This window comes from Nicotiana sylvestris, chromosome 4 (genome assembly GCF_000393655.2).
Source record: "Nicotiana sylvestris chromosome 4, ASM39365v2, whole genome shotgun sequence".
Taxonomy (NCBI): Eukaryota; Viridiplantae; Streptophyta; class Magnoliopsida; order Solanales; family Solanaceae; genus Nicotiana; species Nicotiana sylvestris.
In genome coordinates this window covers 65,000,802-65,013,660 of record NC_091060.1, presented here as the reverse complement: position 1 = coordinate 65,013,660, position 12,859 = coordinate 65,000,802, and the positions used below count along the sequence as shown (strand labels likewise).

At 39.3% G+C, this 12,859-nt stretch overlaps 2 protein-coding genes across 2 annotated transcripts; both read right to left on the bottom strand.

Moving 5' to 3' along the window:
* Nucleotides 1–1,995: 1,995 nt before the first annotated feature.
* LOC138889625 (uncharacterized) lies at nt 1,996–3,642 on the bottom strand. The gene is made up of 3 exons (XM_070172957.1): nt 2,778–3,642; nt 2,268–2,525; nt 1,996–2,159 (listed from the first exon to the last, which is right to left on the bottom strand). Exons 1-3 carry the CDS (start codon nt 3,640–3,642, stop codon nt 1,996–1,998), a joined length of 1,287 nt encoding a protein of 428 aa, XP_070029058.1.
* Nucleotides 3,643–11,501: 7,859 nt separating this feature from the next.
* LOC138889624 (uncharacterized) lies at nt 11,502–12,531 on the bottom strand. Its single transcript, XM_070172956.1, has 2 exons — nt 12,004–12,531; nt 11,502–11,618 (listed from the first exon to the last, which is right to left on the bottom strand). Exons 1-2 carry the CDS (start codon nt 12,529–12,531, stop codon nt 11,502–11,504), a joined length of 645 nt encoding a protein of 214 aa, XP_070029057.1.
* Between the last annotated feature and the right edge of the window lie 328 nt (nt 12,532–12,859).

Sequence of the window (12,859 nt, the reverse complement as noted above, 5' to 3'; positions counted from 1 at the left end):
CAAAATATTTTGCAAAGGCATTTCGTTCCTCTTCGTGATTGTACCTGTTCTTTGACACCTGTCATAATTTTTAACAAAAGCATGTGCATCTTTAAACAATTTTGGCCAATAAAAACCAAATGCAAAACCTTTTGTGCAGTTCTGTCTCCACCATCTTACCAATTGATCTGCGCATTGCTTGTATAGAAAAGGCTCGTCCCACATGTAGAACCTCACATCATGTAAGAATATTCTTCTATGATCAGCTGTGAATTCTGGTAGAGTCACCCCACTTGCAATGAAATTCACATAATCAGCATACCACGGGGTTTCATCTGAAGTGATGGCTAGCAAATGTTCGTCAGGAAATGTTCCTTTGATTGATTCTCCTTCAGTGACATGGCCTCGATTTTCCAGCCTGGATAAGTGATCTGCAACCTGATTCTCTGTCCCTTTTTTATCTCGAATCTCCAAATCAAATTCCTGCAAAAGAAGAACCCATCGGATTAACCTTGGCTTGGCGTCTTTCTTTGCAAATAAATACATGATAGCTGAGTGATCTGTGTAAAATATGACTTTGGTTCCCACTAGATAAGACCTGAACTTATCAAATGCCCATACTACTGCGAGCAACTCTTTTTCAGTAACAGTGTAATTCATTTGAACTGGATTAAGAGGTCTGCTCGCATAATGAATGGAGTAAAAGATTTTCTCCTTTCGCTGCCCCAAAATAGCTCCAATGGCTATATCACTTGCATCACACATCAACTCAAATGGAAGTTTCCAATCTGGAGCAATGATAATTGGTGCAGTAACTAATCTTCTTTTTAGCTCATCAAATGCTTTCAGACAAGTATAATCAAACTTGAAGGATGTATGTTCCTCAAGAAGCCTGCACAAAGGAGATGAAATTTTTGAAAAATCTTTAATGAAACGACGATAAAAACCTGCATGGCCCAAGAAACTGTGAATGCCTCTAACTGATGTTGGTAGAGGTAATTTTTCAATTGCTTCCACCTTTGTTGTATCTACCTGCAATCCATTCTTGGACACTTTATGCCCTAGGACTATGCCTTCTCTTACCATGAAATGACATTTCCCAATTTAGTACCAAATTTGTTTCTTCGCACCTAGCAAGTACCTTGTCAAGATTCATTAAACATTCATCAAAAGAACATCCAAATACAGAAAAATCATCCATAAATACTTCCACAATTCTTTCAACCATATCAGTAAAAATAGCCATCATACACCTTTGAAAAGTCGCAGGTGCATTGCAAAAACCAAATGACATTCTTTTAAATGCATATGTCCTATAGGGACATGTAAATGTGGTCTTCTCTTGGTCCTCTAGGGCTATAACAATCTGATTATATCCCGAGTAACCATCCAAAAAACAGTAGTATTCTTGCCCAGCTAATCTATCAAGCATTTGGTCAATAAAGGGGAGAGGAAAATGGTCTTTTCGGGTGGCATTATTCAATTTTCTATAATCTATGCAAATCCTCCACCCAGTAATAGTTCGAATGGGAATCAGATCATTGTTTTCATTTGTCACTACGGTCATTCCTCCTTTCTTTGGAACACATTGGACTGGACTTACCCATTTGCTATCAGAGATTGGAAATATAATACATGCATCAAGCCATTTAATCACTTCTTTTCTTACCACCTCTTTCATGTTGGGATTTAGGCGACATTGTTGTTCTATGCTCGACTTGTGTCCTTCCTCCATGAGAATTTTATGCATGCAAAAAACTGGACTAATACCTCTTATGTCAGACATTGTCCACCCAATTGCTCTTTTATGCTCACGTAGTACTCTCAACAATTTTTCCTCCTGCAATTCAGACAAATCAGAAGAAATAATAACAGGTAACATATCAGAACTACCCAAATAAGCATAATGAAGGTGAGAAGGTAAAGGCTTTAGTTCCAATTTTGGAGCTTCTTCAATTGATGGCTTTGGAGGAGGACCATTTGGTCTGTTCAAAGGTTCAAAGGGATTTAAACCTTTCATATATTACATGATACATTCAAAATATGCTTCATCTCTTCAACCTCATCATTAATCTCCAGACTCTCGAACAACACAATTGCTTTCTCTAAAGAATCCTTTAAATATACACTTGGGGCAATAAGTTGCTCATCCATCTCCATGACAGATATCATAGACAATTCTTCATAATGGAGAGGAAGTTGAATTGCTTTGTATACATTAAAAACAGCTTCCTCGTTGTCAACTCTCATGATCATTTTTCCCTCTCTTACTTTAATTATAGTATCACCTGTAGCCAAGAGAGTTCTTCCCAATTTAATAGGAGCTTTTTCATCTGCTTCAAAATCTAAGATAATGAAATTAGTCGGGAAAATGAATTTCCCAATTTTCAGCAGCACATCTTCAATCACCCCTTCCGGGTAAGCTATGGACCTGTCTGCTAGTTGCAACATCACAGTGGTGGGTTTTGGAGCTCCCAAACCCAATTTTTTGTACAAGGACAATGGCATCAAATTTATGTTTGCTCCCAAATCACAAAGTGCATGGCCTACATCAACATTGTCTATTCTCACAGGGATAGTAAAGCTTCCAAGATCCTTAAGCTTTTGAGGAAGCTTATTTTGGACCCTTGAAGTGCACTCCTCAGTAAGTGCAACTATTTCAAATTCAGTCAATCTCCTTTTGTTAGCCACAATATCTTTTATGTACTTGACATACTTTGGAATATCACGAATCGCATCTACCAACGGAATATTCAATTGAATCTGATTCAACATAGAGAGAAATTTGTTGAACATGCGATCATCATTCTTTTTCTGCAATCTTTGTGGAAAAGGTGGTGGTGGCCTTGGAACATTCACAGGCGCTGAAACTGTATCATCTTTCTTTGCTTCCTGTTTTGCTTTGGGAATCAATTCACCATCAGGTATAGGTTTGTCTTTTCTCTTTTTTGGAACTTCTTCTAATTCCCTTCCAGTTCTAAGTGCAATTGCACTAACTTGCGGATTTTTTTCTGTATCACTTGGAAGAGCACATGCAGGTCTAGTGTTTTGATTTGTAGCTAGCTGTCCCATTTGCCTTTCAAGATTTCTGAAATCAATTCTGAGTTGTTGATTGTCATGCAACAATTTCTTCAACAAATCATTTGTACTTTCTTCTACCTGTTGGGGTGGCCTTTGAGGTTGATTAAAATTTCCTTGGGGTCTATATTGATTCTGATTTGATTGATTTCCACCCCAAGAGAAATTAAGATGATTTCTCCAATTTGCATTGTAAGTGTTTCCATATTGTGCCTGTTGGTTCATCGGACCTCTGTTTTGTTGTCCAACATAATAAATAGATTCAGGATTCATTGGGCACATGTCACTTGTGTGATTGTCACCACACATTTCACAACAAATCGACATTTGTTGAACATATTGCAATTGTTGTGTCTGGTTCATTGTCATTCTATTCATTTGATTTGCCAATTTTGCTATATCTGCTCTCATGGCTGAAAAATCATCAAGTTCAAGTACCCCTATTGCTTTCTGTTTCATTGCTCTCCTTGGTTCTCCCTCACCTTGCCAATTATGATCATTAGCAGTGAAGTTATTTAGCAGAAGTTGTATTTCACTATATGGTCTCGCCATGCAACTACCTCTACAAGCTAAATCAAGATTCATCTTTGAAGTCTCATCTAATCCATCAACAAAAGTATGGCCCAATACCTCATCAGTTTGACAATGATGTGGACAGTCTCGGAGTAGTTTCTTGTATCTTTACCAAGCTTGGCGAAGAGTCTCACCATCCTGTTGTTGAAACCCAAGAATCTGTCTCCGCAAAGACTTTGTCTTTTTAGTGGGGAAAAACTTGATTAAGAATTTCTTTGCTAAATCATCCCAAGTATGGATTGAATTAGCAGGCTCCTTCTGCAACCATTCTTTAGCTTCCCCCAACAATGAAAAAGGAAACAAGGTTAGCCTGACATAGTCCTTGGAAACATTTGGATAGTTGTAAGTATCCGTGATTTTCAAAAAATTCTGAATGTGCCTCTGCGGGTCTTCATGAGATAGACCTGCATATTGCCCAGTGGACTGAATCTATTGTATCATGTACTGTTTAAGCTCAAAGTGACTAGTGATATCAGGCCTGACAATAGCCTGGGTCATATTAGCAAGATTTGGCCTTGCAGCTTCTATCACCGGACGCCCTCCATTACCTGTCATCACTGTTGGCTATGGTTGAACTAAAATGTCCAACTCTCTTTCTGTTTTGTATCTAGCTTCCAACTCCTTCCTCGCTCTATGAAGTGTTTTTTCAATTTCAGGATCAATAGGGAAGATATTGCCTGTGCTTCTACTTCTCCGCATTCAAGAGAAGAGCCTGTGTGACACAAACAAAGTGAACTGAAAATTAATACTTAAACAAATAGCTGATACAAGCTTAACTTAGTCAAGTAGCTAATTTCCAAGTCCCCGGCAATGGCACAAAAAACTTGTTGCGACCAAAACACTCACGCAAGTGTACGCAATCTTCAAGTAATATAGTAATAAGTAGAGTATCGTTCCCACGAGGACTTGTGATTAACTTAACGGCCGATGCAAACTCAAACAATTATCGATTCAAGCTAATTCATCACAAAATACATAAATAACCAATTTACAATTTAACTAATAGACAAACAATAATACAATGCAAAGTTACTACGCCACTTATGAATTTTTCTTTAAACAATTAATAAAAGAGATATCCCGGGGTTATGGGCTTGCTAGATATCATGCTACATTTTTAGCTTAAAAATAATTTATTAAATTATCTGGGTTATTGATTATAGGGTTGATAATACCCATAAGAATCTGTCGATTTCTTATGCGCCTATTCAAGTTAAATTAACACCTATATTTCTATGGTATTAATATTAACTCAAATGCATTTACAAATCCTATTTCTCAACCAAACAAGGCAATTAAGTATAGTTCTATCTTAATCGCGAATCTTTCACCCGATGCCCAGGATCCAGATCTTGCCCTTTTTGATTCTATATGCAATCAAGAATTTCCTTTTTCAAGTTTAACTCAAGATTCGTAAATAGTACTTCACTGTTAGCTACGCAGTAAAATAATTAACAACATAATCAAATAAACAACCCTTAACAATAATTTCAAGATCATCAATCTAAGCTTCAAACAACATGATCATCTAACACCCATAACCCCAGAGTATTTGGATTTTTAGCCACTCATAATGATACAAACATCAACAATAAAAATCTTAAACATAATATGAGTAAATACTAGGAGAAGGTTTAGAAAAACTCTTTTAATCCTTGCTCTAAGTTGATGTTCCTCCTTGATTCTCTTCTTCAAGATGAATCTCCTTCTTCTTTTTCTCTCCAAAAATAGGCCTGCCCCAATAATGGCACTGCTTTTGCCGTTTTAATCATGTAGGAATGGGTTTTGACAAGTATGCCCTTTTTAGTCCGAAATAGAATAATTTTGTGATTTTTACACACCCGCGGCGCCCCGTGCAACGCGTACATGGATTGGACAGAGGCAGAATGCATTTAACGAAGCAAAACAATGCAGCAAAAATATTTGCACTGCCGTGGCGCCCCCCGCGGTGCGGCAGTGCGCGACAATGAAAAATTTTGCGCTGCTTTATTTTTTCATTTGTTTTGCGATCCAGGCTTGATTTGCGACCCCCGAACACGATCCCGACTTGATTTATTTAGCTTTTACTCAAACTTCAAAGCCCAAAATCAATCAAATTCATCCCAAAGTTAATTCTTAAGTCGGATTAGCTTCCTGTAAGGTATAAAGCATGAATTTAGTACAATTCATTATCATTTAAGCTCAAACCTTTGTAAAATGCAATAATTAAAGTGTTGTTACAACGACTAAAACACGAGTTTTTAGCCTATGATCAATTACTGGGTCAAAAGTATGACCCAGCAGAACTTTTTGGTGCCTCAGGCGTTCTGAGCCAAGGCTGACTTCACTTCTTATCCTCTTCACAGAACCAAGTTCCTAAACAATTTCAGACTTTTGTTTGCTGGATTTCCCACCACTGGATTTCTCTTTTCCCTTGGTTTTGACTAATATATCCTCGTCATACATCGAGAACTCACTCACAACATCCTTCAACTTGGGGCTAGAGGTTGAAGCCTTTTCTACTGAAGCAGGATACTTCTTTTTCTGAGACCGTCTAACCAGTGAACCAGGTTGATCTGGTGTTTCCTCTTTCACCTCTACCATAGGGATCTCCTTATCACTTATGGGCACACCATCTTTCACCAGCTTCCTCATTTGCTTCTTACTACCTTTTTTGCTCTTTTGAAGAGCAGAGTCGTAGGCCACCTTAGCTTGCAACCTGGTAGTGGGTCGCTTGGTGGAAGACTCAGGAGTGGACACCACCCTTCACTTTACTATGAAAGCATCAAGAGCTATGTTGTCTAAATCCTCCTCATCACTGGACCTCATCTCAGGTGTCTACATGTCCAAAGGCGCAACAGCGAGTGTAGGAGCAGAGCTGTCCTGGGAATGAGAACCCTGACCTGGGTCATCCAGAGAAGGATCAGGTTCCTCATGTGAGGGCCCAGTAGTTTCTGCTAGTGCAGCACCTTCAACAGTTACAATGGACCCTTCGTCCCCCACACCTTGTACCTCATTTTTTTGAGAGATGATCTCATGCAGTACACCATCAGCAGACACCACGGAGACTGTTACAACATTTTCTTCCTCAATCGGCACTACTGCCACCACTGAATTTGTAGCAACAATGGTGGAACTCTCTGTGACCTCAGGGTTTTGAACTTGTTCTCCACTTGGTGTTTGATTAGTGGGAACCTCAGAAGAAGGAAAGGACGGATCAACAGTTTTAGGGGTTTCTGAAATAGAAAGAGACGGGGAATCTAGGTGAGGTGTGATTTTAGCGGGAAGGGTAAGAGTGGTTAAAGAAGGCTCAGTAGGGATTGAGGACTCCGTAGGTTTTTTCAGTAGTAGGTATGACTGAGGCAAGGAGGTCGAAGTTTGTCTCAGCCATTGGAAAAATAGTGTGAAGATGCTTTGGGAAGTTCTAATGGAGGACTTATGGTTTGTGGAGAATAGAGGGGGCTTTTATTAAGAATGGATAATTATGAAGAGAGAGATATATGGACCGATTCTGAAATGGCGGTTGGGCGTGGAGAAGTTCAACGTTTCAGAGGGAGATGGAACGATTGAAGTGAAGAGACGTGACAACAGGATCTGAAAAGTTGGATCACATGGCAGTTGTGTTTTATACCTTTTTAAGACGTGTATTAAAGAATGCACAGAACTACTAACCTTTAGTATAAGAACCAAGTTCTTGACCTGTTATTTAAAAATATTAATCCTCGCTTATCATTCATGCACTGCATCTACAGCTTCTATACTCATCGTGCGTGTTTACCTGCAACGGTATTGAAGTGAGTTAGACATGGCCAGAAAACACTTTTAGCCAGTTTTTCTTGAAGGTGTTTTTCATAGCCAACAATGAGGAATCAAGTTCTCAATTGGGCTTTAAAAGCCCCAACTTCACTCTGTTTCTTTGAAAGTGCTCCCTACTTAATGCCTTGGTGAAGATGTCTGCAATTTGGTCTTCTGTGCTACAGAACTTCATACATATCAACCCTTTCTCAACATTGTCCCTCAGAAAGTGATGCCTCACATCAATATACTTGGTCCTTTTGTGTTGAACTGGATTCTTGGTCATGTTGACTACACTGGTGTTATCACATAGAAGAGGCACACTCTCAGTGAGTACTCCAAAGTCCTCCAGTTGTTGCTTAATCCATAAAAGTTGTGCACAGCAGGATGCTGCTGCTACATATTCTGCTTCAACTGTTAAAAGAGCCACTGAGTTTTGCTTCCTTGTGCCCCAAGAGATGAGACATGAACCTAGGAAGTGAGCCATTTCAGAAGTACTTTTCCTGTCTACAAGATAACCTACATAGTCTACATCAGCATATCCAATGAGATTATAACTGTCACCTGAGGGATAATAAAGGACCAGGTCCTGCGTTCCTTTAAGATATCTCAGAATTTTTTTGACTGCCTTCAAATGAGATTCCTTGGGATTTGATTGAAACCTTGCATATAGCCCCACACTGAAGACAATATCAGGTCTACTGGCAGTAAGATAGAGAAGCGATCCAATAATGCCTCTATACATGGTTTGATTCACAAGAGGCCCAGTTTTATCCATGTCTAGTCGAGTGGCCATAGTAATGGGAGTGTCTATCACCTTTGATGCTTCCATGTCAAACCTCTTCAAGAGCTCCCTGATGTATTTTTGCTGACAAATAAATGTACCCTTTGGGGACTGTTTTACTTGAAGACCCAAGAAGAAGTTCAGTTCCCCCATCATACTCATTTCAAACTCACTTCCCATGAGTCTTGCAAATTCTTCACACAGAGAATCAGTTGTTGCCCCAAAAATGATATCATCAACATAGACCTACACGATGAGCGGGTTCCTTCCTTGTTTCTTTAGGAACAGTTTGTTGTCAATTTTCCCTCTTTTAAAGCCATTTTCCAAGAGGAACTTTGACAGCCTTTCATACCAGGCTCGAGGAGCCTGCTTTAGCCCATACAATGCTTTGTCCAATTTAAACACATATTCAGGGTGTTCATGACATTAAAACCCTAGGGGTTTCTTCACATAGATTTCTTCCTTAAGAAGTCCATTCAAAAATTCACTTTTGACATCCATTTTGGAGTAAGGTGAATTCCATATGAGATGCAAAAACGATTAGAATTCTAATAGCTTCCATGAGAGCGACCGGAGAAAACGTTTCATCATAGTCAATCCCTTCCTCCTTGAACCACTAGCCTGGCCTTGTTCCTTGTGGTATTCCCATGTTCATCAAGCTTGTTCCCGAATACCCACCTGGTTCCTATGATGGTTCGATCTGAGGGCCTGGGTACCAAGTGCCAGACATCTTTCCTTTCAAACTGATGCAACTCATCTTACATGGCTGTAATCCAATCTATATCTTTCAAGGCTTCCTTAATATTCTTGGGTTCTATTTGGGAGAGAAAGGCTGAGAAGACAAGTGAATTTCTGGCTTTTGACCTGGTTTGTACTCCTGAATCTAGAGGGTAATTATGTTGTCAAGAGGATGGGAGATTTTGCGTCTCCAGTTAGACGTCTGAGGCTCATTTAGAGAGAATGTGGGTACATTTGATTGGTATTCCTGTGTTCTTCTCTCAGGTGCTAGTGGAGTGCCATGAATTGCATCAACCACTCTTTCTTCAGCTTCAGTAGTTGTAATCGAAGTACCTGGTTCCATTGAAGATGAGGCAGTATTGTCTTCACTCAGCTCTTTTACTTGGCTCATCATGTCTTCATTTTCATTTGTCATTTTAATGACTTCGCCAGGGACTAGTAAGGGTTCTCCATCTTGATCTTCTTCAGCACTCTTCTCACAGGATGGATAAGACTCATAAAAAATAACATGAACACTTTCTTTAACACATTGAGTCCGCTTGTTATATATCTTGTATGCTTTGCTTTAAGAAGAGTAGCCCAGAAATATTCCTTCATCACTCTTGGCATCGAATTTACCAAGTTGATCCTTCCCATTATTGAGAACATAGCATTTGCACCCAAATATTCTTAGGTGAGTCAGTTTGGGTTTCCTTCCATTCAGCAACTCATATGGGGTTTTGTTCAGGAGGGATATGATCATGCACCTGTTCACCAAGTAGCAGGCAGTGTTGATCGCTTCAGCCTAGAAGTTCTTTGCAATTCCACTATCAATTAGCATTGTTCTTGCCATATCTTCTAGAGTTCTGTTCTTCCTTTCCACTACTCCATTTTGCTGGGGAGTTCTGGGAGCGGAAAGGTTGTGGGTGATGCCATTTTCATTGCAGAACTCATCAAATTTGGCATTGTAAAATTTTGTTCCATGATCTGACCTAATGCATGCAACTCTAGCCTCCATCTTCACCTGGATTTTCTTTACAAAGGCCACAAACACCTCAAAAGTTTCATCTTTAGTTCTAAGAAACAGAGTCCATGTGAATCTGGAGTAGTCATCCACTATCACAAAAATGTATCTTTTTCCTCCCCTACTTTGCACTCTCATAGGTCCATATGCAAAAGCTCTAGTGACTTTGAGGTGCTTACATCCATTTTAGACTTAAAAGAGGACTTCACATGTTTTCCTCTAGCACAAGCATCACAAATTTTTTGCACCTTAAACTTTGACATAGGCAGACCATGGACCAGGTCCTTCTAAATTAGTTTGTTCAGAAGAGAAAAACTTGTGTGCCCCAGTTTTCTATGCCACAGTTCAGCATCATCATCAATAGCTTTTAGACAACTCAGATCACCACTTTATAAGGACTCGAAATCAGCAACATAGATGTTCTTGTATCTCTTGGCCACAAGTACCACTTCACCAGTTACCAGATTAGTAACTGTACATATCTTGGACAAGAATTCCACCTTGTTTCCTTTATCACAGATCTGAGAGACACTCTAGAGACTATACTCAAGGCCATTGACATAGTACACATTTTCAATAAAATGAGTGAGTGACTTCCCGACTTTTCCAACTCCAAGAATGTACCCCTTTTTCCCATTCCAAAGGATACATTCCCTCCTTGCAAGGCTTTTAGTGAAAGAAAGTCCATGGTGTTCCCAGTCATGTGATTTGAACACCAACTATCCATGAACCATTATTGACTGCTTTCTTTTACTGTTCCCTACACAAGAAGATCAAGCGTTAGTTTTAGGAACCCAAGCAAGTTTGGATCCCTTGTAGTAGGCAAAAGGATGAATAAGAGCTCTCTTAGTCCATGTAGGTAATGTGTGCTTTTTGTGAATGGAACCTGGTCCCTCTTTTCTAGTCACTTTTTCAACAAACACTTTATTTTTCCGAACAGATTATTCCCACAGTGGGTACAAAGCCGATTATCAGAAAAATGACATACTTGCTGTGAGGGTTGTATGGAGTTTTCTCCATTTGGAACCCTATTCCCTTTTCTGTTTCCACCATTATTAGTGTAATGGTAGTGATAGCTCCTGAGGACCAAGTCCAATTTAGGTACTTTTCAAGATCATTTTTTACTCTTTCCAGATCAGTTTGGAGGTGCTTGTTTTTCTCAGTTTCAACACACATCCTAGTTCTCACATCTTTCAACTCATTTTCAAGCCTAATGTGTTCCTCACTGACTATCTCTTTTCCTTTTTTAGAATTTCCAGGTTTTGAATTAGTCCCTGGTTTCTCTATTGTTTCCCTTAGGTCTGTATTTACTGCCAAGAGATCATTTCTTTCTTCTTTGAAGTTTTCAATGATTTCCATATGGTCAATAACTACAGCCACTAAGTCATCTCTAGTGTGTTCAGCTTCTCCTAGTTCTAAGGTCAAGGAATCCCTATCCTCCACAAGACTATGATAGGCATCAATCAATACACTAGCTAAAGACATGAGTTTCTTAGAAGAGTAGGATTTCATATTTCTTTGAACATCCCTGAAATTTACCTCCTTGTTGTCATCATCTTCATCATCATCTGATTAGGCCATCAAAGCAAAAGTTGAGTCATATTCATTTTCCTCGCCTTCAACTGCCATCATGGAACTATCACCAACATCAATTTCATTCTTCAGATTCACTAGAGGAATCTCCCCATGCTGCAAGAGCCTATTTCATCACATTGTCAACAGATCTCTTTCTTTTGAAGTCCTTGAAAGGAACCGGGTTCCTCTTAGCTGCTTTTTCAGGGTTGTTCTTGGAGAATTCTTACTTCAAGAGAGGACAGTCTTTGATGAAGTGTCCATGTTTTCCACACTTATGACAGAGATCATAGTTTTTTGGTTTGCTGGAGCTGCCCCTTTTTAGAATTTCTCCATTTCTTCTGAACATCTTCTAAAATATTTTGGTTAAGTAAGCCATGTCACTGTCTTCCTCACTTGAGTCATTGCTGTCAGCTTTGAGTACCAGGTTCTTTTCTTTCTTTGGTTCTCTTCTTTCACTGTCTATCTTCCTCTTCATCTCGTAGGTCTTCAGATTTCCAACCAGCTCTTTTATGGTCAGCTCCTGCAAGTCCTTTGATTCAGTAATAACATTCACCTTGCTTTTCCAAGGGCTAGGCAGAATACTGAGGATTTTCCTCACTAGCTTGTTTCTAGGAATGGTTTCACCAAGTGAGTGTAACTCATTTATGATGGAAGTGAATCTTGTGTGCATATCTTGAATAGATTCATCGTCCTTCATCCGGAAGAGTTCATACTCGGTAGTGAGCATATCGATCTTAGACTGTTTTACTTGGGTGGTTCCCTCATGAGCTGCTTGCAAAGATTCCCATATCTCCTTAGTAGTGTCACAAATGGAGATTCTATTATATTCTTCAGGTCCTATTCCACAGACCAAAATCTTCTTGGCACGAAAATTCTTCTCCACAGCTTTCCTGTCTGCGTCAGTGTAGTTTTTACTAGTTTTTGACATTGAAAATGGATGTTCTTCCAGTACCTTTGTTGGAACACAAGGACCATCACATATGATATTCCATAACTCAGAATACTCAGCCATGATAAAATCATGCATTCTCGTTTTCCACCACCCATAGTATTGTCCATTGAACATGGGTGGTCAGTATATAGATTGACCTTCTTCAAAATTTGGTGGAGCAGCCATAAAGATCCTTCCTAGGTGTTAGCCTGATAGGAGGAACCCACTCTAATACCAATTGTTAGTTTATATGAGTCCACCAAATAGTAGAGTACTTGGTCCTCTATGCGGTTATGCTGAGAATGCTAGTAAAATTGTAAGTAAGTGAGACACAGGATTTTACTTGGAAAAATCCCAACTCAAGGGGACAAAAACCACGATCTACACCTGTAGGCTTTCAACTTTACTAACTTGTAAAAACCTA

Coding starts and splice junctions, on each gene's coding strand:
- LOC138889625 (XM_070172957.1), bottom strand. CDS start 3,642: ATGAATCTTGATTTAGCTTGTAGAGGTAGTTGCATGGCGAGACCATAT. Junction 2,526..2,777: donor GCAGAAAAAGAATGATGATC/GCATGTTCAACA, acceptor ATGTTGATGTAG/GCCATGCACTTTGTGATTTG. Junction 2,160..2,267: donor AAGAACTCTCTTGGCTACAG/GTGATACTATAA, acceptor TCCATTATGAAG/AATTGTCTATGATATCTGTC.
- LOC138889624 (XM_070172956.1), bottom strand. CDS start 12,531: ATGCATGATTTTATCATGGCTGAGTATTCTGAGTTATGGAATATCATA. Junction 11,619..12,003: donor AGCTGACCATAAAAGAGCTG/GTTGGAAATCTG, acceptor AGGCTCTTGCAG/CATGGGGAGATTCCTCTAGT.